Here is a 26,401-nt window from a genome sequence, read left to right as displayed (position 1 = left end):
CCCCGGGGCACAAAAAAACGCGTTTTGGAGCCCCATTCGTGCCGGCACAGAGGCGGCAGCGCCGCCGGCGCCCCGAGGGACGCCCCACTATTGTGTCTGGCGCTGGGGCGCCCGCCGCGCGCCTGAAGGACCCGCGGCGCCGCGCCTCCTCCGCCCGCCCGGCGCGCCAGCTGCCGCCGCGGGCTCAGGCGCTCTCCGCGGGCACCCGCGAGCCGGCCAGGCCCCCGCGCGCTCCCGCGCCGCCTCGCCTCTACGCGCCGGCGTGCGCGCCGCCGCGCCCTGCCTCCCTCCCTCCCTCTCTCTCTCTCTCTCTCTCGTCTCTCTCCCGTGGTAGCAGGACCAGCGCGGGCGGCGGGGCTGGAGCGTGGCTGAGGCGGCCATTCCTACAGAGCGAGAGAGAGCGCAGCGTGTCCCTCCCCCCCGTCCCCGGGCTCAGTCGCGCACAGGGTGAGGAGGGCGGCGCGGCCCCTCCGGACACCCCGAGCGGGGCGGGGTGGGGTGGAAGGGGAACGTGAAGGGAAAATGACCGTTGGGCGCGAGGCGGCCGCCCCGCGCGGCCACGTGACCGCCGCCCCGCGCGCGCCGAGGGAGGGGCGGGTTTGAGGGGGGGGGGGCCGCGCTGGGGCAGGTGCGGCCGTGCGCGCGCGGCCGCGTGCGCGCTCCCGCGCGTCCCCGCCGTCCGCGCTCCCCCCGCGACGCGCCCGCCGCTCTCTCCGCTCTCTTGTCTCTCTCTTTCTCTCTCTCTCTCTCTCCCCCCGCCCGCCCTCCCTCCTTCACAGAGATGCCCTCGGCTACCAACAGCACCATGGCGAGCAGCACCACCGGCAGCAGCACCGGCAAAGCGGGACCGGGCAGCGAGGCTGCCCCGGCGGCGGCGGCCCCGCAGGCGGCGGCGGGTGTGAACATCACCACGGTGCAGACCGAGGCCATGAAGCAGATCCTGGGGGTGATCGACAAGAAGCTGCGCAACCTGGAGAAGAAGAAGGTGATCCCCACGTCCCCCTCGGAGCCCAGCCCGCTCCGGGTGCCCACCCCGGGTGTCCCCCGCCTTCCGCCCGCCCCTGGCCCCCGAGCCGGTCCGGCCTGTTTCCCTTCCGCTCCCTTGTGCCGGGCCCTCCGCCGAGCCCTCCCGGGTTGTTCCCGGCGTGGCCCCCAGAGGCCGCCCGCTGGAAGGTTCCAGAAGGGCGAGCGCCGCTCCCCCGGCCTGTCCCCTTCCCCTCCCGGGCTCCCCCTGCCCCATCCTCCGCCGCCCTCCCGTCTCCCCGGGACCCGGCCCGGTTTCTCCCCGGCCCGCGGAGCAGAGTCCGGAGGGCTCTCGGCTGCCTCCCCCCGCTTCGCCCCTGCTGCCCGGAGCCCCCTCGGCGGCGCCGCTCCCTTCCCCTTCCCCCTCCTTCCGCCTTTTGTTCCCCGCGGCGGGGCCTTTCCCGGCCGCGCCATCCCGGGGCTCGGCTCCCCGCATCCCCGCTCCGTGCGGTGGCCGGGGCGCGCCCGGTGCCCGTGCCCGGCGGAGCGGGCGGGCAGAGGCTGCGGTGCCCCCGGCGCCGGGCACATGGACGCGGAGCTGTAACATGGCGGCGGCCCGGCCTCCCCGGCGGAGCTCATTGTGCCGCCCGCACAAAGCCGGGGCCACCCCACCCCGCCCCGGTGTCACCGCTCGCTTTCCATCGCCCTAAGCTCAACTCTTTGGGAGCCTGAGCTCAGCTGGAAGCGGCCTTTGACGGGTTATTTTTAGAAAGAGCGGCTACTCAATCCGTGGTTGTTCGGACGGTTCGAGTTGTGGCACAGGAGGAAGAGGGTGTCGTGGTTACTCGCGGCGTGCTTTGCACCCTCTGGGTGGTGGCAGATTAAATGAGCTTCGCAGGGCTTTACAACCTTCGGAGCATGGGGAATCTGAGAAAAAGAACTAATACATGGCCTCAAGACTTGCTTCAAAACACCACAGCACCGAGCTAAAATTACCAAAAAATAATTTTATGTTTGTGTCACAGCCTTAAATACCTTTCTATTTTTTGAAGTGAATGAGCACAATAACTGTTCTATTAATTTTTTTAGTCATAGTGTTCCATTTTGTATGAGGTGGGACTATTCCCAGTAAATTAGTCTGTACAGGTGGGCTGTAAAGGAAGGAAGCTGTGCTTCGCCTGTAAACAATACACTGTGTATCAATAATACACTGTATAAATACACTGTGTACAGTGTAGCTTCCCACTTCAAAACTGGGTGTGGGATTTTCCTGGGTTTTAAAAATGACACGGCAAAAAGCAGCAAGCCAGGACCTTTTAGGTAAGTTTTAGAATCAGAGGGGCTTTTCCTCCATGTCTGTTGTGTGTAGACAGGACAAGATGTCTGTTGTTAATTGGACATTAATACACGGGAGTATCTGCACAACCAGTACTGGTCCTCAGCTTGGGAAAGAGAGCAGATCTTTCTGTCTCTAGTTGCTCCAATACAAAAAAAAATCGTTTGAAATTTAATTTGTATGTTGTACCCAGCATACATAAGAATCCTCTGAATATTTTTTTTTTGTGATGTTAAAAATTTGCATTTCAAAAACTAAGGTTAGCAGGTGAACATTCTGACCTGTTCTGTAGTTGGGAGTAGTCAAGAGGACAAAGCACAGTGTTACTGGTTTGAGGGTCAGCTTTCCTTGGGAGCAGTGTTTTTATTTACTTTTAAATTATTTACACATAATTTACACTTGCCTTAGCCATTCCATTCTATTTGAGTGGCGTTTTAGTGTCCTACCAAGCGAATAGAAGGGACAAAGTGCCCTTTTTTTGCTGGACGTGGCTTTTGTTGGAAGATGTTCCGTGAAAGTTACTGAAAGCGTTTATTTTTTGAGTACTCTGTGCTGGGCACTGTGGGCTTCAAGAAAAGGCAAGGGCTGGGGCTTAAAGAGGAAAAGCTCCGTGTTGGCCCTCACTGATGAATTAAAGTTCAAAGATTCCTAAGTCCTAATGGGCTGAAGTTCTGAAACTTCCTGAAGGAGGACTCATAAGCGCTACAGAAGTCATGAGAGGAAACAGGTTTTGGTGTGTTAAAGCAGAGTAGCTCATCTGTGGGCTTGAGCCTCTCCCTTGGTGGGGGAATCGAGTTCTGTAGTAAATTGTGCTCTAATAAAGAGAGCATTGCATGCTTTGTGTCTTAAAACAAAGCTCATTGTACACACCAGGATTTCCTTATATTTTGCGTCTTTGGACGAGAATTTATTTTTAATTTTTCCAACCGTCCAGAAAGTAAAATTGTGCTGGATGCTGCTCAGAGAGAAGTGGGTGAGAAATGCTGTAAATCTCGCTGGGAACTTGTGCTTGGTTGGACAGTTAATCCTTTCTTTGTCAGCAGCTGCTAACGAAGGCCAGTAGAGATGATTTTCAGAGCTTTGTGTCACAGAATGAACACAGAAAATACACTCAGTCACATTTCAGAAGGATGAAAAACGATTGCTCTGGAAGAGGTACCATCTTAAGTTTAAAATAAAAGGAGTGTGCAGCTTTTAGTAGAGGAAAGATCACTCTTCATGAAGAAATTTGCATTTTTGGAGTGAAATTAGTCATGTTTACCTCTAAACACAAGGATAAAATAATGTGCCTACCAAAAGACAAATGGAAATAATATTTATACCTTTGGTCTATACTATTTTGAATGTTTCTGTATAAACTAAAGACTCTGGATTATTAATTACAGTTTCATTTTCTTTTCCTAAATGTGACCTCATTTGAAGGAATGAGTATTGCTGGTGTTAAAAGGGGTTGGGGTAGATTGAATTGCTGTTCAGAAATGGATGTGGAAACGTGGCCTGGAAACGTCTGTGATCCCCTCATCTCTTTGTATTTGGAGAGGATAGGAATGCTGTCCTGTGTTCTTAGAAGACAAGGTGCTTGTGTGTGCATGGAAGGGGGTAGTTAAAGGGGTGTTTTCTCTCCAGCACCTTCAGATGTGCACCTCCAGTTTATGTTGACAAGCTTAGTTGATTCAAAAGTTGCCTGGACTGCTCCAGGTGTTTTTCAGGTGTCTGGGGTTAGAATCCTGCCAGCTCTTCACGTTCCCTAGGAGAATATATTTCACCTTCAATTTCTCCTTCTCCCTGGCTCTTCTGGTTTTTGTTTTTAGAGGGGAAAATCCTTTCCAGTTTTTAAGCCAATTGAATATAGATCAAACTCTGGTTTTGTTTCAGGGCTGAATCAAAAAAAAACCCTGGTTATTTTTGCTTTCAACTTGTGTAATAGAGCATGAGCCACGTAAGAACAGTTCATCAGACAAATGTTCTGGCAAAGGGGTGAAATAATTCTTCGCTAACACGTGGGTTAGGGGTTGGGCAGATGTTCACAGGGTGACTTGTGAGCCTAAAACCTTGATGTGGGCTTGGTGTCTGGAGGCGGAAAGATGGCACATCTTGCCTGTGCCCGGTAACTTGAGCTGCTGTCACTTTATCAGCTTGTCTGAGTTTCCTCCTGAGTGTAGCCCTGGCCAGGGTGCAAAGTGAGCAGTTCACAGGTGCTGCTGTCCTTGCTGCACAGAAGCTCTCACAGAACAGCTGATGGGCATTTGAAGTTGGCATGACTCGGTTCAGTAAAATGTTGGATTTCCCATTGGAAACAGGAGCCTGGAGTAAAAGCTGGGATCAGTTTTCCATTCTGGTAGCAGGAGGTTTGAAGCTGCTCATTGGTGGCAGCTTTCTCAATGCTTTTGTCCATGATTTGGGCCACTTGGATGTTCCGGGCTTGCGAGTGGCTCCAGAACCTCTCCTTGTGAGGCTTGGTTTGAAATTTATCTTTGGAGATTTAACACGATTTTGGAACAAATCGTAAAATTCATTTCAGACGATATATTAACAGTCTGAGTCTTTCTTTGAAACATCTCCTGGTTGGAATTTTGGATATCAAGCTTCAGGTCTGAAAACCCAAGCAGTTTAATCTGTGTAATCCTGTGGTGGTTGGTACTTTGAGGTTTCAGCCTGGTCTGTTTTGGTTTTAAGTGCTTATTGTAGGATAGGGATTGTCTCACAGTTAACTGGATACATGATGAGTCCAAGGAGCTGTGAAACATCTTCTAGTTTCAGTTTTTCAGATGCTGCTTTGGGGTTTGGATTGTGGTTTTTGTTTCAGAAGAAAAAGACGTGGAATGTGTTGGGAGAGACACATTTGTGTTCTAGAATTCGCTTGTAAGAGTAAGTTTTTAAACAAAAATGAGGTGTAGAGCAAAATCCAGGTCTCCTACAGTGTAGTCAACTTCCTTGTAAATTCAGTGTTTCTGTAGGAAATTGTGTGTGGTGGTGATTTGCAAAGAAAACATCTATGTTCATTCACCAAAACCTGAGGTTCCACTCTTCTGTGACTTAATTCTGGTTACTGAGGAAGCTTTTTTCCCCTCTGGGGTTAACTGACCATGAAAGTGCAGTCTCAGAATTGATGTGTCCTTGTCATTCAATTAAAAACTAATACATTATGCAAATATTTTTTAATAAACCATCGAACTTCCCAAACCATGGGGAAAAACTCACCCACCGGAATATCTACAACTGCTATTCCAAAAATAAATTCAGTTTAAACAGAAGACCTGTAAATGTTTTGTGTTCTGGAGTATTGGTGTTACTTTCTTCCATCTTCCTGGTTCCAACTCAGGACTGAAAAAGCTTCTCAGAACTGGTGAGTTTTGAGAGGTTCTGAACTTCCTTGCTAAGTGTTTTAGTGTTTTAATTTTTTTTTTCTTTTTTTTCTTTTTTTTCTTTTTTTTTTGCCTTTTTTTTTTTTTTTTTTTTGAGAAAATAGAAGACTAGTTTTGGTTTGTGAGGGGGTTTTTTGTCATTTCTGGACAGTGTCTTCTGCAAAGCAAAATGTGAATGAGTGTGGAGGTGATGGTGGAGGACAGACAAATTACAGTGCGGGGATGTAAAACAGGTTAATAAACTTCTGATTTGTAACTTGGCATTTATTTGGCTCCAATGCAACCTGTATTACATAGCTGTTTTAAATTTTGGATTACCTTAATTGCTTTTGTGCTGTCAAAAACATTCAATTTTTGAGATGCCTCAGGAAACAGACTTGGAATGTCCTTTCCATCTTTTCTTAGCTTTTAGTAGGGTTTGAATTACTAAGGGTTTACTCCAGCTGTTCACGGAGGTTACCTTGTCCCCTCGCACCTTGCAGCTTGTTGTGCACACTTGTGCTGCTGTAATTGGTAGAACCATAGCATTGAAATGATCTGGTTAAATATAGAGCCTCCCTCCTGCTCCTGACCCCCTTTTTTAAGGGTTATTTTTAATCTGATGATTCCAGTGATCCAGTTTGTAGCACGGCACTGGAAGTGGCAGCTCAGTGGTCAGGCATTTCTAAAACCAGCATTGGTTTGGAGGGTAATGCCATGTAACTGCATTTTTTGATTCCACTTCGGGATTACATTTTTTGAGACAGTTCAGAGGAGGTGAAGAGAACTGCCTATTACTGCAACAAAGTGACTCAGTTTTGGGTTCCCATTAATGCAAAATTCAGGGCATACTTAAACAATGAACACCACAGCCCCAGGAGCCTGCTTGTGGTGCTTTTCCCCCAGGAAACTCTAAAATACTTCAGGAATCTCAGTGGAAAAAGCTGAAGCAGGGTGGCTTGCTGCCTGCAGAACTGGGAGCTGCTGACTCATGAGCTGTTCAATACAGAATTCATGTGCTCACTTTGCCACTGGATTTCCTTTTTTCTTGCTGGTTTGGTTTTCATGCTCGGATATCTCTGTGAGGAGTGAGGGTGAAGTTGTGTAAGGGGGGGTAAGATGGAGAGAATCTTCCTCTCCTGCAGGCACTGCAGTAGGTTCCTGAGCAGGAGTTTCACTGCAGTTGTTTTACAGCTCTAATGCTGCTCTTGGATTGCTGTTAGTTGACGGTGCAGATTACAGAGAAAGGCATTTTACTTAATATTTCTGTGTAATGCAGCTTTGGATCTGAAAAGTGTCTTTGCCCTGATAGAGAAATGCTTACTTGGCAGTCGAAATCTTTGTGGTAACATTTAACTAAATGCACGTTGGCTTGTCCTCTGCATTGCAGCTGACAGGGCTTTCCTTCCTCTGCTTTTACTTTCCCAACAGGAATATTTTTAAGAAGTAAATGTGAAGGCAAGTAACTTTTCTTCTGTTCCTAACAGAAAGAGGCGTATTACCCTTGGCTTTTTAGCTGAATAAAAACAAGCAAAGCATTTACATTAGACCTTAGACTGTTTGACCATTCAAGAAAAAGCTTGTGCATTGTTCAGTACGTTTCTGCAATACCTCAACCTGAAAGGACCAAACATGCATGGAAAAAGTATACAGAAAAAATCATAGTTATTTAAGCTATTTTTGTCTCTTCCCTCCCTTATGCCCTCAGCCACCAAAATGGATTCTGCGTTCACAGTGTAATTTTGCAATGCATGTTTTCTTCAACAAAGTCAAACCAAGTAGTGTTCTGGAATAGTGTTCCACCCAGTTTGTTTCACTGCTGTTGTTTATGGGTTTGTGTTGGAAACTGGATCACAGAATTTGTTTTAATGCGTTTTTATAGACCCTGTTCAAGCTGGCTCGTGTTTGCAGTCTATTTACTGAGCAGCCTCACAAACAATTGCATCAGGGTGACCAAGGGAGTTGTAATCTGCAGCAGGGGAGCTGGTGACTTGAGCAAACAGGAACTTCCTTTGAAATTTCCTTGTCTGCAGAGCCACTTTGCCTTAGGATTTCGACCATTAGAGGTGTGGGTTGACCTGGCTTTGTGCTGGGGCACTGCAGTGGTTCAGCTCTTTCACCTCCCTTTTGGCTTCACAGCTCAGCCACACTCCCAAATCAGGAGGCTGTCCTGTGATTGTCCAAGCATGTCATCATCTGCCCTGAGCTCAGGATGGGGAAGAGTAACCTGACCTTACTTCCTGTTGAGTTAGATTTGCAGTGTGCCAAAAGCTCTCCAGGGCTACTTTTTTGATCTGTTAGGAACTGTGCTGCTGCATTTAACAACTGTTACCGTGTAGTTTCTGTCCCCAGCATGAAATTCCCAGTAATATATTTTGGGAGCTCTGCAAGTTCTTGCTTTGACTTTGCCTGGGCCCTTGCTGGCTCTGATACACTGGAAGGTGAAGTAGTTAAATGTTCTCTCTGACCTGGAGGGCTTGCAGGAATCCAAACTGTGGGCACCAAAAGTGACATCAAAAGGACTGAGACTCACAGGGGTGGTTTGGTTTCAGGAAGTGATGGTGGGCATCAAATACATCCTTTGATGGGCATCCTTTGGAAGAGGAGCTTGCCTGGTAAACTATTCCACAGACTTTGATCTTTCCAGAAAGGCTGAGCATAGACATTCAATTAACTAGAAAAATATCAGTAAAATATTTTCACTGAAAAGCCTGGAACTAAGAGCAGCAGCAGCCAAACAAGGTGTCAGTGGCAAATGTAAACTCTTGAGACAGTGGTGGCGTTAGGGTTTTGATTCTTTGACATTCAAAATTAAGTGTTCTGCTTTTCACATTCTCTTATCCCAGATTGGGAAGATAATTGTTAAGGATTCATTTTAATAACTTTTTAAATAAGGTAATGGCAAATTTCGTTCAAAATGCAGTAATTTGTGATAATACCAAATGGTGAAAAGAGCTTAAAATTAGGTGTGTTATCCTTCCAGGCTTTGTTTCCTTTTGACGATCCTTTGTAGTTAGCCTGTGGAATCTGTCGCTGGGGCACCCAGGAGTTTCACCTGCTTTTGGCTGATGCCACTCTTGTGCACGGTTTAGTGTTTGAGCAGATGAGAAAACTGATCCTGCTGAAAAGTAGCCTGATGATTCTTCTGTCACTTTCCTCCCGTGGGGAAAAAAAAAAATCCTAATGCTCTTGAACAAAACTATTTGAGCTATTAATACGAATTGTGTTGGTGGGCATTCTTGCAGAGAGGATTAGAAACTGTTTAAAATTCTTCACAACTATCTTAAGTGATAGTTCTGAATCTTAATAGCATTGCCAGTGGGGGTTTGCAGTCAGGTTTTTGGTATTGTAGTGATAAAGTGGTGATAAGCTCTGCCTCAGCCCTCAGTTCAGCTCTCTGGTGTTTGGACTGAAGGAAATGTGCATTGAGAGTGCTTTTCCCCTTAGGAGGAATGTGAATTTCTTTGGAAATTCCAACTAGCCATGAAGACATTGTAGTAGCCAAATAAACAAGACAAAAAACATTTATCTCTTGGGAAAATATTTACTTTACATTTTAACCCAGAAGACATTTTTTTCTGATGTACTCTTCTACAGGACAGTTAGGCTTGTGTAACATCTTAGAGTCTCTTAGCACAAGTAGAAAAAAGCTTTAAACTGATTTTTGCCTCTTCATAACAGCATTTTTCTTTTGTTTCAGAGCAAACTTGATGATTACCAGGAACGAATGAACAAGGGAGAACGTCTGAATCAAGATCAACTGGTAAAAACAACACCAACAAAAAAATCCTAACCAGATTTCTTTTAAATTATTTTGTTGAGTTTTGTGCTGCCTCTCTCCTTGTTGGGGCTGGTTCTTGAAGTAGGTTATTGTGGAGCTTGATTCAGCGGCAGTTTTGCAGTCGTAGTAAATAAAAAGCAAGTATCAGTTTAAATTTGGTTGTATGGTGCAAACATGCACATTGATACTTCAAGAGATCACCAGATGCTCAGTAATCAGCAGTGTTTTGTTGATGATTTTTAACACTGAGAAAGTGAAGGGAAAAAAATGCAACTCCACTATTGCAGCTGTTGACACTTGAAAGAATGAGCTGATTCCCTTGGTGTCTTGGATGATTTCATCGTCACTTTGGTGATTCTGTGCCAGCTGAAAACTGAAATACCACAGATCTGTGTATTTTTATTTTGTAGTGGCCTGTTGTGAAGATTAGCCACGATAGAGAACTGACATCATCTTGAAGAGGGAAGCTCATGATTTTTATGAAGCCTGACTAACAGGCTTGATAAAAATCTTCTTAGTTTGGGGAAACCCAGGAATATAGACGTCTCAACCATGCCCCCCTGGTTTGATTCTGATTTGATGTAATTCCTCAGTACTATCAAATGGGTTGAGGAATTTGGTTTGCTTTGGTGCAGATCAGAGTATAGGGTTTAGAAGAGGAAAAGCAAAGATTTCGGGAGAAGGGAACATTATGCTCTGTATATTCTAATTTTGGCTCTGACTGGAGATAACAATGCATTAATTCTCAAACTCTTGAGCAGTTCTGAGTTGCCAGATTGTTCTTGTCCCCCATTCTCCCTGTTGTTAATTAGTTTTTGTCAGGAACTGGCCACAGCCAGGCATGAAACCAGTCTATCATTCATGAGAGCACATAAAGGCATACTTTTATATATGTTTAGCATATATAAAGAAACTGGAGGCCCCAAGGACATACTCAAGTCTTTGATATCTGGGCCAGTGAAAATCTGAATTTGCCTTAGCACGGTGGTTGCAGTCTCATTCAGGGGTGTTGTGTCTCAGTTCAGAACTACAAAATGGGAATTTTTTTGTTGGAAGCATACATTCTGTCCTTGTGCTGATGGTTTACATTTGTGGTCTTTCTGGATTTTTTTAAGGATGCGGTGTCAAAATACCAGGAAGTGACAAATAATCTGGAATTTGCTAAGGAACTGCAGAGGAGTTTTATGGCTCTGAGCCAAGATGTAAGTAAAGATCAAGCATTGCCATGTGGGTTATCCAAACACTTTAAACTCTTCCAGTGAGGCAGCAGTCACCTCTCTTTACAGGGATAAATTGCCTTTGATTTCATGTATGTTTGACTGTTTTCTTCTATTCGTTATGTAAGTTGATGTCAGGCTTTCTGAAGAATTTCTGATGTACTACGTAAATGTACGGAAACAAGGATAATGTAATTTTCTGACAAAACACAAGTGTTGAAAACGGTGATCACGGATCAGTCTGTCATGCAACATTAAAAATGGTCACTTGCTGCCACTGGTAACATTTTCTTAAAGGGATTTCATAGGGTTTTCATTTCTTAATAATATAATCTGCAACTACATCATGGGACAGCTAATACTATTTTTGTAAAGGGTAAATTAACTGGATACTACGAAATAGGTAATCTTTTGGGTTGGTGTTTTATCAAGGATGCAGAATACTGTGACTGAAAATTAAATTCTAAACATCTGGGAGTTCTGGAAAGAGCAGCAGCATTGGAGGAATTGATTGAGTAGTGGATGTTGTTAGAGCTGACTGCTCTAAGGAGTGTATTTGGCTGGAGTAATTTGAAGGGCAGCAGCAGCCTTGTGTCATAAACTGCTTTCTACATTGGCTGTGTCTGTAAATTAATTTGTAGGACTAAGCCGACCTGTTTCTTTATTTTCTGGCATCATAGTTCCATCTGTGTTTACAGAATGTTAGTAATGGAGAATGTCCTTTTCTGGACAAGTCTGTTCTGAAGTGTTTCCCTGGTCAGCTGACTGCTAAAAGAAGCCAGTGAATGCAGGAGTACCGGATTGCTCTGCTTTCAAACATAGTTGCAGTTTTTCCTGACTGGAGTTAGTTGATTTAAGATAATGTCTTTGATTTTTAAAAATGAGATTTAGACGTTTCAAGTGAGAAAGTTACCGTCACTATAGATTTTTTGGAAGAGAATATTACATTTCCAAAGTGAACCAGCTGAACTTGGGATGCTGGATGCTTGGACTAAGATGAAGAGTGGAAGAAGCATCCTGTAGGTTCCGAATGGTGCTGCATTTAGACCTTGTGGAAGGTTCAGTGCAGAGCACAAGGCTGCTGCTGGTGTCTCCTCCTCTGCATCCCTGCTCCTCTCACTAGGAATGCTGCAGTGGGTGCACATGCTTGTTCCCTGGGATGTCTGACTGAGGATGTCATCTCCAAGAATTTGTTGAAATCCTTTTTAGAGCTTTGCTGATCCTGTGTATCTCCCCAGTCTTTCATGGCAAAACATTCCATGAGTTCCCTCCTGTGGTGCATGAAAAAAAAAAAACAAAGAGTACTTTTGTTTATCTGTTTGAAGCTGATCTCCTGGTAGTTCCAATGAATGCTTCCTACTATCATGGGATGCAGTGAATAATCTCTCTGTCCCTGCTCTCTTTGTGGCCAGTGTGAAAAATCTGGATCACCCAAGCCTTTCCAAATGGAAGAACCCAACACTTGGGCTCTGCTCTTGCCCGCTGGAAGAGCCCAACACTTGGGCTTTCCTCTTGCCTTCCTCTGTAGATTCTCTTAGCAGTTAAAGACATTTCCAACCTGTTTTTCCCTTGGGTCCGTTCCAGATCCAGAAAACAATAAAGAAGACAGCTCGTAGGGAGCAGCTGATGCGAGAGGAGGCTGAGCAGAAGCGTTTAAAGACTGTGCTGGAGCTGCAGTTTATTCTGGAGAAGCTGGGGGATGATGAAGTGCGCAGCGACCTCAAGCAGGGATCCAATGGGGTGCCAGTGCTGACAGGGGAGGAACTGACAATGCTGGATGAGTTTTATAAGCTGGTTTACCCTGAACGAGACATGAGCATGAGGTAGGGTAACAGCAAAGTGCTCCTCTTTCTAATTGCCAGTCAGTTATCAATGTATTTAGTATGGTAATTTAAAGACTGGGTAAGAAATTAACTCTTATTAATTAATTTTTAAGGTTGAATGAGCAGTATGAGCAAGCATCTGTTCACCTGTGGGACTTACTGGAAGGGAAGGAAAAACCAGTTTGTGGAACAACCTGTAAGTACAGTGTCTGCATGGAGAGACAGCACACTGAATTTATGTCTGAACTAAAGACACATCTGAAGTAAGAGGACTTGGGTAGTTAATTATCCCTGAGTTCTTAGAGGAGCTGCTTTTTCTCAGCTCTTAGCTGGGCTGTAACAGTGACTGGTGAAGTTTGTACTCAGTGTGTGGTGTATTTTTTTATACTGGCTCAGCATTACTCAGTGTAGAAGCTGCGTCTGTTCCTGCTATTTCAGCAGTACTCTGCTGGTACTCAGTAACAGTTGTTTGTTTCCTGCAAACCTGGGTGTGAACAAGGTGAATGCATACACTGGAATGGCTTTTCTTGGTGGGATGTTCTCTCCTCCTTAGCTCCTGCAAAAAGTCTTGTGGGTTTGCCCTGTTTTCATTGATTAACTGCAGATCAGGGTGTGACCATGCCAGCCAGACTGCTTTTTTGTGGAAATCAGTCCCAAATACCTGGCCTAGGCAGCCAGTAATGCTGCTTTGCCAGTGGGGCCAATGTCTTGGGTTGAGATGCCCCAGCATCCATCTGAGGCACCGAGGGCAAGTGTTCTTTGCTTACAAAGGCTCTTCTGAGCCACTCTGCCTCAGGGGAAGAACCTTCTTGAATCAGGTGGTACCCGTGTAGATTTATTTTTATTGACAGTTGTTTTGGAAGAAATTGTCTTACAGCAATGGTTTTAAGTAACAGGAATAAGTCTAATAATTAAATGCATTAACTTGACCTCGCTGTGAAGTGCTCCACAAAGCTTCAGAAGAGTTGTATGTACTCTTAAGATCCTTCTTGCCCTTCAGATTTTTCTGAACGACAGTGGGTTATTTATGGATTTATTGAATGTGACCCAGTAAGAGAAGAAATCCTGGACCAGTAGTGGTCATGGTCTGGCTTGGGGCAGTAAAGTGTGATAAAATGTGCATGTGATCTATGGGAAGGAAAGAAGGAGAAGATGATGATGAGGACTGGGGTGGTGCTGATGTTTCTGTGTTCCATTTTCCCAGATAAAGCGCTGAAGGAGGTCGTTGAACGAATTCTTCAGACCAGTTACTTTGACAGCACCCACAACCACCAGAATGGGCTGTGTGAGGAGGAGGAGGCTGCACCTGCACCTGCAGTAGAAGACGCTGCAGCAGAGGCTGGTGAGAAGGGGAAGATGTGACTGATGCGTTTGTGTTGGTCTGTCTTGTCTCTGCAGTCCTCAGAGTGATTAAATTGCAAAGGTTCCTCTCCAGTGCTGAAACCATCCAAGATGAAAGTTCTGGCTGCCTGAGGCTTTTCCCATTTTTCAGTGGTTCCCTGAAGCAGACAGTGTCATTACTTACTAAAGAAACCTGGGAATGTTGTATCCAATTTTAAGGCAATTCAGGACATTTTTCCCTTTTGTGGAGAAGGCATAACACTCCCTGGCAAGAATTTAATGGAGGGGTTTTTTTGTTTTCAGTTCAAAGCTATGAGAATATTGGTTATTACTAATTCTCTGTTAATGCCCATGACATTTCTTCTTACTATTCTGAGACACGAGATTTTCTTGTCTAACCTCGTATCTTCTAGGTCTATAACACGAGGGTGATTGGGGTCTTTATTGCTGTTGTTTTGGGTTTTGTTTATTTGGTTTTTCCCACATAAATGGTTTATTTCTTTTTCTTCCAGAACCCGATCCAGCAGAAGAATTTACTGAGCCAGCTGAAGTTGAATCAACTGAGGTATTTTTCACTGAAAGACTGTCATTTTGTATTCCTTCAATGCCACTTACTTTTACTTTCATACCCTTTCTTATTTTTATTTTAGTATGTAAACAGACAATTCATGGCAGAGACTCAGTTCAGCAGTAGTGAGAAGGAACAGGTAGATGAGTGGACAGTTGAAACGGTTGAGGTAAGATCTTGTGTACTGCAGGTAAAATTGCAATCCCTGTTTCTGCTGGCTCACAATTCATCAGAGGTTTTAGTATTGCATCCCTTCTCCCCCAATACATAAAAAAATACATAAATTTAAGTAGGCTTGGACTCACTACTCGATTTTTTTTTTAATTACATACTTAGCTCAGGAGTACCTAAAATAAAAAAAAAAAAAAAAAAAACTATTTAGTCTTGCAGAGAACTTGCTTTTCTTCATTAGCGGCTTGCTTGGGAAGACAGGGCTTAAAAGTCTCATGCTTAAAATGACTTTAAAGACTTTTTTTGAATTCTTTTTTTCTTTTTGGAGAACTTAGCTGCAAATGTAGAACCTGAGAGTTTATCTCCCCAGCTGCTGACAGTGTGGTGTAGTTGTGCTTTCATTGAGCAGGTCCTTGGAGAGGGAGCTGAAAATGAGTAACTCAACTAATACCTACTCCAGATTGCTTTTGTGCACCATTTGATGTTAAAATATGCTTGTGTATGTGTGTACGTCTCTGCTTCCCAGAGCTGCAGTTCCTCAAGTATCTCACTTGGAACTACTTCACTTTTGAGTGGCTGTTCACTTGTGGTGTTTGTGGTGCGCTGGCGTTGGTGATTTGCACCGGTTCGGTGATTTGCACTCACACTTGGCTACGTGTGCAAGTCCAGGATTTTATTGCGCCGGAATCTGTGGGCCTCGTGCGTGGGAAAGGACAGGTTCGATGTGTTGGAGCTTGAGTTGTATCTGTCTGTTAAAAACAAGTATGGGCAGCTTCTTTCAGGTGCTGGAGAGTTCAGCTGTGATTGATTTTAGCCTTCTGCAGCAGCTCATGGCAGATGGTCAGTTTTTTAGACTCTCTTGGTGCCTTTGGGCTGTTTTTAAGTGTAGGAGTGGAGTAAGTGTTCATCATCCTGTGAAGTGCTGAAGAAACAGCAGCTGTTTACATCTGATGAACTAATCTAGCTGATTTTACATTGAGTATGGCTGAAATTCCTATTTTACACTGCTGAAGACCCCTAAGAGATATATAATAATACTGAGAATGGGTCTGAGGCTTCTAACACTAAGTAGTCAGCTTTGCTGTGGATGTGAAGGAGTTTGGTGGTTCCTTGTCTTAGTATTTCATTCCCTTATTTTAAAAACTCGTATGCTACTCCCTGCTACTGAATGTGTTTTAAGAATTATCTTTAAAAATGGAAGAAACGCTCTAAACCCACACGTTAGTCATGCTTGGTTTGAGTATTCTTAGAAGGCACAGCGTTTTAAAATTAATGGTTGATTGGCTTCAGTTATACACATTTTATATCTGTGTTTCTACCCAGTGTCCAGAGTGTTCAGTTCTCTGTAGTTCTTAATGTAAGGAGTATGGATGGAGATATAATTCAGGTTGTAGTTTGGTGACAGACAGATTTCAGAAACTCATAATTTCCCAGTCAGCTGAATAAGTTGAAGCCTGTTTCTTCATCATAAAGAACTTTATTTTCTCAGCTATAACACAGAAAAGGGAGATCAAGAATATCTGCCTGTAAAATTATTCTTGCTGGTACCACAATCTCCTTTCCCAGGAGAATGTAGCTGAATTGTGCTTTGGTAAGATCGTGACACAGAATGTCCGCTGATAGCTGTGAATTTTGAAACCTGTAAGAGAACATGTGCTCAGAGAATTGCCATAATTATTCACAAAGCGGGAGGATATCATGAACTCCTCCCTTTTTCACTAACCCTCAGTCAGGATTTCTGTGGTTTGGGAAGTTGATGATGTCTTCACAAGGGTGATTTTTGTACGGTTCTTCCATGAGTTTTAAACGAAATAATTTGCTTGCGAATTTTCCAAGTGTATTTGGATTATATGATGTTGTAATTTTGGTGAAGATGTGCTTTATTGGTAATACTGTTTATGGAGTTTTTTTGTTGTTATTTTGTGGGGTTTCAATTTTTTTAACTGTTGCTTCTGTAATTAGTGCCTGAGTCTGGTTGTACACGAAGTTCTGTGTGTCTTAGATTGTGGAGTTTGGGTTGGGTGGATTTTCAACAGAATTAAAATCTGTTCTCAGACTGACAAAATACAGGTTCATTCTGTTGGTTTGTGGTGTCGTTAAACTTGGGGTTTTACTTTTCCTTCTCTTTTGCCTGTTCCCTGTCAGACTCCTTGCGTTGTGTCTGGCAGCTCTGCCTGCTGACAAGGTTAACTTACCTCACACAACTTGAAATTTGTTCAGTTCTTTGATCCTGCTGTGGTTGTACTCTGTCAGAGTACCTGGTAGTGCTAATAAGGCTGAAGGACTAGGTCCTAAACTCTTCTTTTTGACATCATAAAAGTACTATAGAGAAGATAATGTAAAATATGAAATACCATCTGAAGTTACTGCTGTACTGCTTGTAAAAAAGGAGAAGGTTGGTTATTTTTGTCACTGTTGTGTGTTCTTGATGATTCCATCGACTCTTTGTTTTTCTTGAAGATGCTGAATTGTTGTGAGTGACTTGGACTCCTTCAGTTGCGTGGTAGTGCTCAAATAATTGAGAGCACTTTTGGTAACAATTGTGCAGGAGATGAGTAGCTGCTGGTTTTACCACTCAAGTTTCACCTGATGATCTGGCTTGTACTTTTTCTTCAGTTTTTAAACTTTGTAATGTGCAAAAGGTCTTTATATTTTCTACTCATGGGGCTTAATTTTAATTTGAAAACAGTCCATAATGTGAAATTCAGGGACTGTTTGATAGACCAGAGTTGTGCTTGTTTTCCAGTGTGGTCTGCCTCAGGGTGTGTTTTTCATGGGAATTGTCAAATTGCCTCTCTGAGGATTGGTACCAGCGGTGATTTGGGTCTGAAGGGAGTCTCAGAGAGGACTGTATGTAGGTTGTGGTTAGCTTTTAGTTGTGTTCAGATTTTCTGTTTGGGATTTGCTCAAGGAACAAGCTCCTGGAGTTGGTGAGGCAACTGCGTGTGCAGAATGCCATGGACAAAGGAAATTTGGAAATCTGGGCAAGCAGTAGGAATGCTGGAAGATGCTGTAGGTTTCTCTGAGAAATTAAAACGAAATTTACAGGCTTTGAGGGTGGGTAGTGGCAGTGTGGGGCTTAAAGTTCAGACCTGTGTTACAGGACTGGTTTGTGAATTGTCATGGCTGCGGTACAGGAATATGTCTTCTGCAGTTCTGATAAGGAATCAGATATTCTACATAAATATTTGGAACTTCCAGGTGCCTGTGTGGTAATTTATATCCTGTGTCACTAAGTTGTAAGGCTTAGCTGTTTATCTGGAACGTTTGTGATATTAGAAGCTCATTGGAATAGGGAAGTAATGATAAGAGACAATTATATTTTTAAAGGGCATTTGTTGACATGGAAAATGGCATTTCTGGCTTATGGGAGTGGCCCAAAGAGCAGGTTGGGGACTGGTTAGGGCCATCAAAGTGCAGCTTGACCATCTTTGTCGCTGTCTGTTTTCAAACCATTTGCTGATGGATGTTTGAGGTGCCCGTGTGCAGCTTTGCTGCTGGTTCTGCTGTCTGATCAGGTGCTGTCTGAAAGCCCATTGCAGTTTGTTCCTTTGTTGACATGGGATGTGTCTGGTAAATCTGAGCTTTCTTGCCTTCCCTGGTCGGTGTTTCTGCTTCTGGGCTTCTGGTGTCCCCTCACTGTACTGTCTGGCAATCCTTGTCATGCAATGCTGCCTACTGTTCCTGAGACAGTCAAATCAGGGAGCTGGGATAACAGTGGCTGTGAAAATTGAGCATTATGAAGTCTTAAGAAAGACCAAAAAATTCTGACTCCACTTAGATTTACCAAAAAGCTATGAGAAAATAATTGTTCCTCATTTGTGCATATTTCTAAAGCTTACTTTTCCCCTGTTTCCTTTAAATTTTCGAGTGGTGATAAATTGCTGTCTCAAATCCTGCTCTAGAAAACTCCATGTAATATTGAACAAATGCTCCTTTCATGGAGAAAAGAGTAGGTGGAGAGAAAAAAGAGCAGAGTGTGAACTCTGTAATCCTGTGAGTGCTCAGATGAGTAGCTGTATCCTTCAGCACCACTACAGCAATCCCATCATCCATAACCAGTTAGGCAAAAGCCAGAAATGCCAACAGCTCCCGAGTCTGGTGAGTGCAGTGCTGCCTTTGCTGAAGTTGAGCTGAAATTGAGCTGAAATTGAGCTGAAATTGCAGTTGGTTGTTGTCTCTTGTCAGGTTGTAAATTCCCTGCAGCAACAGACGCAGGCGACGTCTCCTCCCGTCCCGGAACCTCACACGCTCACTGCTGTGGCTCAGGCAGACCCCCTGGTCAGGAGACAGCGAGTACAGGACCTCATGGCACAGATGCAGGGACCCTACAACTTCATGCAGGTATTTCTGTACTCTAAACATTCATGTGTTTAACCCAGCAGTGTGGATTTGATTTTTATTGGGTTTTTTATTTTTTTGTTCTCCCCAGGACTCAATGCTGGAATTTGAGAACCAAACGCTTGATCCTGCCATTGTGTCTGCACAGCCCATGAACCCAGCACAGAGTCTGGACATGCCCCAAATGGTTTGCCCTCCAGGTTTGTAATGGTAAATCCTAAACAGAAATACTGGCGAAGCGTGCAGGTCGTCTCTCAGAAATGCTCCACTCGCTGCTGCATAGTAAAAAGGTCGCCACAAGTAATAGTACAATCGTGTTAGAGTGTGTTTTTCTCAGAAATGTGATTGTACTGTTTTTCTACTTCCAATTCTCACTTACTTATAGTGAGTGCTCACTTTTGCATGGAAATATGAAATATCCGAAGTTTCTTTGGTTTTGCTTTGGATTATTTTGAAAAAGTGGTTCTTTGCATGGAAACGGGAGTTGGTAATTTGAGTATAGCTTTGCCATGCTTAAGGCATCACCTTCCACATAAGTGCTCAGAGAAGACAGTGATGCTGTTCTGTAAAAGGTTTGATTTTACTGTGTAATAAGTGAAATTATTTTCTTCCAGTTCATGCTGAGTCAAGACTTGCCCAGCCTACCCAAGTTCCTGTGCAACCAGAAGCGACGCAGGTAAAATGTTTAGTAAATTCTGGTTTGGATTTGAGTTTGATATTAGACCTGATTGGAGATACAGAAGGATTTATTTCCTGACTGTGTGATAAGCTCTAAGAAAAAGCTGAAGTTCCAGTTTAAGGAAATCGGTGCTTCCCATTGTTGCTTACAAGCATTGCTAGTTCCTAGTTGCATTCTCGGCAGGCATTGCAAATTTCCAGTAATGAGAAGCAGTTTGTTACTTACCTGCAACAGAAATGCCAAAGCCAGAACCACGGGGTTACAGGGCAGCCTGTGTCTGTTGAAGTGAGTGCCAGGGCACAAGTAGATCTCGTGCATCAACTGTACAGAGTTTGTGTTCTGTCAGTTGCTTTCTTGGATTGGGATTTTAATCCTGGAGTTGTAGATCTGTGTGAGTTGAGCGCTATTTCTGGTTGAGCTTTAAGTAGGATCTCCAAAACTCTGCTTCTGCACTGCATACATGAGGTAGTCACTTTCTTGTTAAGATGTTTCAGTTGTCTGGTGATTAAAGAAGTTCCTAATTTTGTATTAAGCACGTGTGGCATCTCTGAGCACTCTGCTGGTCTCAGTAAGGGGTCTGATCCCTGTAGGTATTTACAAACAAAAAAAAAAGTCGAGATAGATGATGGATCTCACAGTACAGGCAGTATAAATTGCTTCCTTTGGGTTGTCCAGATAAGGTCTGCAAGGTTCAAGTCAGTCATTTATACAGAGACAGGACTGAGGGAATTATTACTGTATGTACCTCCTGAAGTGCTGGTGCTCTCCACAGTTTTGTTGTCTTGTGTTTCTTGGGCAGAGGGTTTTCTCTGTACTAGTTTTTATTTTACTGTTAGGTGATGTCTGACAATCCAGTGGATTTTCTTTCTTACTTCTCTTACCTCAACCAGTGCTACCAGTGATTCTCTGGAGGATCTTGCAAGCAGTAGCTAAACTTACTCATGGCTTTGGAACATTCCAGTGTGAAGTGAACACCCCCATCAGTTGTTAGCCATTGCCTTTTAAACTCCCCAGTACAGCCTTTAATGCAAAGAGCTCTGCTTTGCTGGCTGGACTTTTCCCTGCTCTCTGTGTGGAAGCAGAACCTGTAAAATGTGAAATTCAGGCCATTGGAAGCCAGCCCTTGTCCCCTTGTGTTTGAGCTTGGAGCCATGTCACGTTAGAATGCTGGTGGTTAAAAAGTAGTTGATTTGTGCTGGTTTGAAGATCTGCTGGGTCACAGACTGGAGAATACCATCCACTCCAGAGTTCTTTGACCCTTTCAACAAAGCTGTGTGTGAGCATCAGCTGACTTTTGGGGGCTTTGGGGTTTATTTTGTCAGGTTCCCTTGGTTTCTTCTACAAGTGAGGGATATACAGCTTCCCAACCCATGTATCAGCCTTCTCACACAGCAGAGCAAAGGCCACAGAAAGAATCAATTGACCAGATGCAGGCAAGTCAGGTTGCACAGGGGTGGGAAGAACTCTGATTGCAGGTGGCATCAAATGTTGGTCTGTTTCTTCATAAGTCACATTATTTTTAGCTGACAGGAGTGCTTCAGCTCCCTTTAATTTCAAAATTCAGAGCCTGTCTGTGACCAGTAAGTCCTCCACAGGAAGACTTTTCATTTGGAAGCTTGTTTGTTTAGTTGGATGCAGCATGCCAACATCAGCATGGGAGCATCGGTGGTGTTGGCTTAGGAAATGGGATTTATTTTTTCACAGCAGTTAGCCTGGAAACTTCTTCCTTTTCCCCCCTCTAGTTTTTTCTAGTTGTGTCTCAAGTTAATGAGGGAGGAGATGGTTAGGCCTTTCCTCTTGTTATGCTGTTGTGAGCGAGGCTGTTGAGCTGAAGTGGAAAACAGTCATTAGCAGAGATAAAGCTGAGGCATTGCCGTTCTTTTTTAAGCAAAGTTTTTGAAAATCAATTTTTGGTACCTCAAGAGCTGCTGAAATGTCGTGTTTTTTTAATTATTAGGCTTCCATGTCCCTGAATGCAGACCAGACCCCATCCTCATCATCACTTCCCACTGCATCCCAGCCACAGGTGTTCCAGGCTGCCTCCAGCAAGCCTTTGCACAGCAGCGGAATCAACGTCAATGCAGCTCCATTCCAATCCATGCAAACAGTGAGTAGGAAATCAGTACTGCATCCCTGGGCTTGGTACTCATTCCTTGTGGTGGAATCAGTCATATAGCTACAGAGGACAGTTGTTGGTTATTCACATTTCTCACACTTTGGTGCTTCTGTACGGAGCCGTAAAAGTGAATCTCTGCTCTTACAGGTATTCAACATGAATGCACCTGTTCCTCCTGTGAATGAGCCAGAAACCCTTAAGCAGCAAAGCCAGTACCAGGCCAGTTACAACCAGAGCTTCTCCAATCAACCTCACCAAGTAGAACAATCAGATCTCCAGCAAGAACAACTCCAGACAGGTAAAATCCTTGAGGCTGTGGTAGAGCAGGTGATCAGTCTGTGAAGTCCTGGATTGAGCAAAAGCATGTCACAGGTTCCCTTGCAGATCTTTCGCCTGAGCAGTACCAGGTTCTGTTATGCTGTCTGGGTTTGAATGTACAACAACGAGGGAAATTCAGTATATCTGTCTCCAGCTGTTAAGCCGTTTGACTGAGGTTCATATGGGTTTAAAAAAACCAAAAACATAAACAGGATTATTCTGAAGATGAAAGCACTAGAGTGCAGTACTGGCTCTGCTGACGTTAAGGTTGCTTTGAAAAAACAGTGCAGTTTGAGGTGACATTCTGTAGAGGAAATAGTAAGCCAGAAATGAGAGCAAATATGGATTGCTTATCACAGTTGATGTAAGGTCACGAAGGCCTGGAATCTTGTGCTGGAATCAGTGAGCCACGGATTGAATTCAGCAGGCAAAATGCTTTCCAGGTTAGCAACTTGAAAAAATAAAACTCTATGCGGAGCTGTTCTACTCTCAGCGCTCCCTTCACATTCCACTGAAGTGCTAAGAAGTACTGGATGTGAAATAAGGAGGAAGAGCCTCATCCTTTTCCTCTGTAACAGAAAGCTGGGTTTAAAAAGAGCTGTGATGGAACGTACAGAAATCCAGACTTTCCTACTTCTTTTTCCCCCCGCTTCCCCTGCAGTGGTTGGTACCTACCACGGTTCCCCGGACCAGAGTCACCAAGTGGCAGGAAACCACCAGCAGCCTCCCCAGCAGAGCACTGGATTTCCCAGGAACAGCCAGCCTTACTACAACAGCCGAGGGGTGTCCCGGGGGGGATCCCGCGGGGCCCGGGGCCTCATGAACGGTTACAGGGGCCCGGCGAACGGATTCAGAGGTGAGCCCCTCTGCAAAACACTCCTGACCCCTGCTTCACCCGGGGGAATGCCAGGTCAGGGGAGGGAGGGTTAAACTGGCCTGCTGTTGGGAGACTGGAGACCTTGTAGTAGAAATCTTACTGGCTGTAGATAAGCAACTCAATATTTAAGTGTGTGTTTGCACCTCTGTTCAATGCAGTATTAAGCATCTAGTACAAGCATAAGCAAATGCAGAAATATCCACTCATCAAGCAAGGAATTCGGATGCCAGTTGGAATTTCAAAAATGCTTTTTGTTTCCACAGTGTATTTTATAGTTCTGTGTTTCATCAGAATGAGAACAGGCTGGCTTATGTGGAAGTACAAGAACACGAGAGTCCAAAAGTCACTAGGCCAAGGGAATTAACAGGAATGGAGCAGTGATACTGTAGTTCTGGAGAGATAAGGGAAAGTTCACGATTCCTGGACCTTGAATGTGTGGCTGGCAGTGTTACAAAGAGGTTTATGTTGGAATAGGACAGAGATTTCCTTGTCAGGTGTTCTGGGATTCTGTCCTCTTCCCCTCCTGTGGCTGGGGAGTAGAGAAGAAACCTGTATAATAAAAACACAGCTGATGGGAGTATGAATGCAGTAATCACAGCCGGGACATTCAGATCCTACCTAGGATCATGTTTAGCTCTGGACTGAATGTTCTGTAAATCAAACCTCAGGTTACTCTGAGAAATCTGCTGAACTCTGCCTGCTCCAGCCCTTACCAGGTGTTCATTCCCATTTTTTTGTAATATATTAGCCTTGATGTTGGAGACATTGGCTTGACTTGCAGATAAACAGCCCTTGCTAAAGGGATGGGATTTTTTTAAAGGTTTAGGTAAAATGCAGTTAGTGCTTTTCTTTCTGTAGTAGCAGAAGGTCAAGTGTTTAGTGCAGCTTTGATTTCCAAGTGAAAGACTTGTGCCCTGTTCCGCAGGGGGATACGATGGCTACCGTCCTTCCTTTTCCAACACTCCAAACAGCGGCTACACACAGCCCCAGTTCAATGCTCCTCGGGATTACTCAAACTACCAGAGGGTAAGCTACCAATGGGGAGGGAAATACCTGCCAAAAGCACTCTGAGCTCTTCGTAACACCTTCCTCTGGGGCTGCTTGCCTTGCTCAGGAAGACAAAGTGCCTCTGTGTAGCTCGGAAGTTGAACACTAAATGCATCTGTTTATATTTCTTAGTTATATTGGGCAACATATCCTGTAACTGGAGAGAGCTTTTGTCACTGCACATTTTATTACAGCTGCTAGGCACTAGTGGAAGTAAGAATTTATTTTTTGAAGGTTACTGGAAACTAATGAAGTGTTGCATGTTGAAATTAAAAGGTGTTTTCTCAGTGCATGTTGTTCTAAAAGGTCCTTATTTTGCTGGCAGTTAAAAACAATGCCCAGGTTTTAAGTTGTAACGTTTTTTAATTTCTTTGCTTCAGGATGGATATCAACAAAATTTCAAACGTGGCTCTGGACAAAGTGGACCTCGGGGAGCTCCTAGAGGTAATTTCCTGAGTAGTGAATAATTGATTTGGGTTGAGGGGAAGTTTCTTTCTTTCCAACTTGTCAAGTTCTGCACTTTAAAAGCAACCTTCACTCCTTACTCAGCAGCTCACAATTAAGAAGAAGCTGACTTTCCTCTCACCTCATAGGTGACCCTGCTGCCTTGAATTACTGGGGTCCTGTGAAGTGCTGGTGGATGTTTAGCTGGCTGTTAAATGAGGAATTCCTGGAAAAGAAGTTAGAACAGCAATTGCTGTTGACATTTAGATGCAGCAGAACTACTTGGCTGTATTTTATTAGTGGAAGCCTTAGGAGACAAACCCAACACACATAACGAGGCTGTAGTTAAGCTTCTAAATTCCATTTTCATCACTGTTTCCTCAGGCCTTTTTCTTAGTACGTTTTTGGTGATGAGACTGTGTTGCATCTCAGTACAGACATTGCCATGAGTGCCTTGTCAGTGAGGGCAGCTCGAGGCTGTGCCCTGCATCTGTGAGACCCCACAGGCAGTTGAGGTTTGCAGGGTTCTGTGCCTGCCTTGGTCCTGAAAGCCCCGAGGTGTGCAGCTCTGGAGTTCCGTGCGACATTGGGCTGTGATGAAGCCGAGAGCGTGTTTCAGGAAGCACAACAAAGCCTGACGGAGTTCAGACCAGAAGATTTAGGACCGTTTTTAAACTAAGCAGATTTCCTGCAGAGTTCAACCCCCTTGTTGTGTTTTCTAGGTCGTGGAGGGCCCCCCAGACCAAACAGAGGGATGCCTCAGATGAACGCTCAGCAAGTGAATTAAACACCTTCACAGGATTCCGTTCAACGCCAAAAACACGCTGGCCAGTGTACAATACATGTTACCAGAAGAGTTACTATCTATTTGTTCTCCCTTACAGGAAGTTTGTTGTAAAGGGACTATTTTCATTACCCATAATGACAGGACTACAGTTGCCAGCTTTATATTCCCTGGATATTGAAAGGAACGAAACAGCGTTTACTCTGCATGTTCTGTCCTAAGCATCATCTTGAGCCTTGCACATGAGATTCAGATTCCTCACCCTTGCTAAGGATAAAGCAAAAAAGGCAATTTTTCAGGGTGATCCAATCTCCATGGTTAACTGAAGTGGCAGGAAAAAGCAAATACTCACTTCTGACATTTAAAAGCGATTTAACAAAATTCAGATTAAATCTGCAAATCCGTAAATATATACTGTGGTGGCAGTTGACAAAACTCAAATGTTCCCATGAAAGGATGGGAAAGGTGAAGTGTGGCTTGGTAGAGCAGCTGCATTTCAGCTTTTCCTTATTAAATCAAAGCACTGAGCAGTTCAAGATGTGTAGTGATGCAATTACCCTAAATAGGCAGGTGGGCTTAGAGGCAGTTTGTGACAAAGAAGAGACACCCTTAGCTGCAGCACTCCTCATCACCAGGGCCCCAAGTCCTGTGGCTAAGGAGTTCAGAGCGCTTGCATAACTGCTAATGTAACTGTGTAATTATTTTTTTTTAGGAGACAAGGTTAAAAAAAAAAAAAAAAAGAAAAAAAGAAAAGAAAAGGAAAAAAAAAAAAAAGCTTTGATTTGGCACTTGGACAAAATTTTGCAACAAATCCTGAGCTATAATCCGGATGGCCACTGTATATTTGATGTGAAGTATTTAGATATCTCTTTGAAACACTTTTAAGTTTCTTTGATAGCAATGACTTTTGTAAGGATTGGTATTCTCTTATCATTCCTTATGACTTGCACATTGTCTGTCACTAATACTTGACCTTGCTGTATTATCACCTAAATAACTGATGCCGGTACTGATGGAAATCCCTAATGGATAATCATAACACTTTTGGTCACATGTCCTTTTGTCTTTCCTGCAGCCTTGAAGGTTTTATGAAATCTCAAATGCCCGCTGCTGCTGCCCTTCCAATTGCTGTCTTTTGAAAAGCACCAGTCTGTGTTTGAGTTGATTTCCCCTTTTCAGGGAAATGACAGCCAGCAGTTACAGTTCTAATGGTATAAGCAAGATAAATAAAACATGTTTATAAAAATTGTA

At 44.2% G+C, this 26,401-nt stretch overlaps 1 protein-coding gene across 3 annotated transcripts; it reads left to right on the top strand.

Moving 5' to 3' along the window:
* Positions 1-273: 273 nt before the first annotated feature.
* On the top strand, positions 274-26,401 carry CAPRIN1 (cell cycle associated protein 1). 3 transcript variants are annotated; one of them, XM_058420893.1, is made up of 19 exons: positions 274-447; positions 780-985; positions 9,344-9,406; positions 10,540-10,626; positions 12,226-12,464; positions 12,578-12,660; positions 13,669-13,806; positions 14,318-14,370; positions 14,456-14,542; positions 18,733-18,888; positions 18,977-19,085; positions 19,500-19,561; positions 20,887-20,997; positions 21,522-21,671; positions 21,828-21,978; positions 22,660-22,854; positions 23,801-23,901; positions 24,303-24,366; positions 25,089-26,401. In XM_058420893.1, exons 2-19 carry the CDS (start codon positions 782-784, stop codon positions 25,151-25,153), a joined length of 2,118 nt encoding a protein of 705 aa, XP_058276876.1. In that variant the 5' UTR covers positions 274-447; positions 780-781; the 3' UTR covers positions 25,154-26,401. The 3 variants fall into 3 exon arrangements, with proteins under 3 accessions (XP_058276876.1, XP_039922177.1, XP_058276875.1); XM_040066243.2 differs by lacking the exon at positions 20,887-20,997 and having other exon boundaries at positions 277-447; XM_058420892.1 differs by lacking the exons at positions 14,456-14,542; positions 20,887-20,997 and having other exon boundaries at positions 277-447.

This window comes from Hirundo rustica, chromosome 6 (genome assembly GCF_015227805.2).
Source record: "Hirundo rustica isolate bHirRus1 chromosome 6, bHirRus1.pri.v3, whole genome shotgun sequence".
NCBI classification, from domain to species: Eukaryota; Metazoa; Chordata; class Aves; order Passeriformes; family Hirundinidae; genus Hirundo; species Hirundo rustica.
This window is presented reverse-complemented; position numbering and strand designations above follow the sequence as displayed.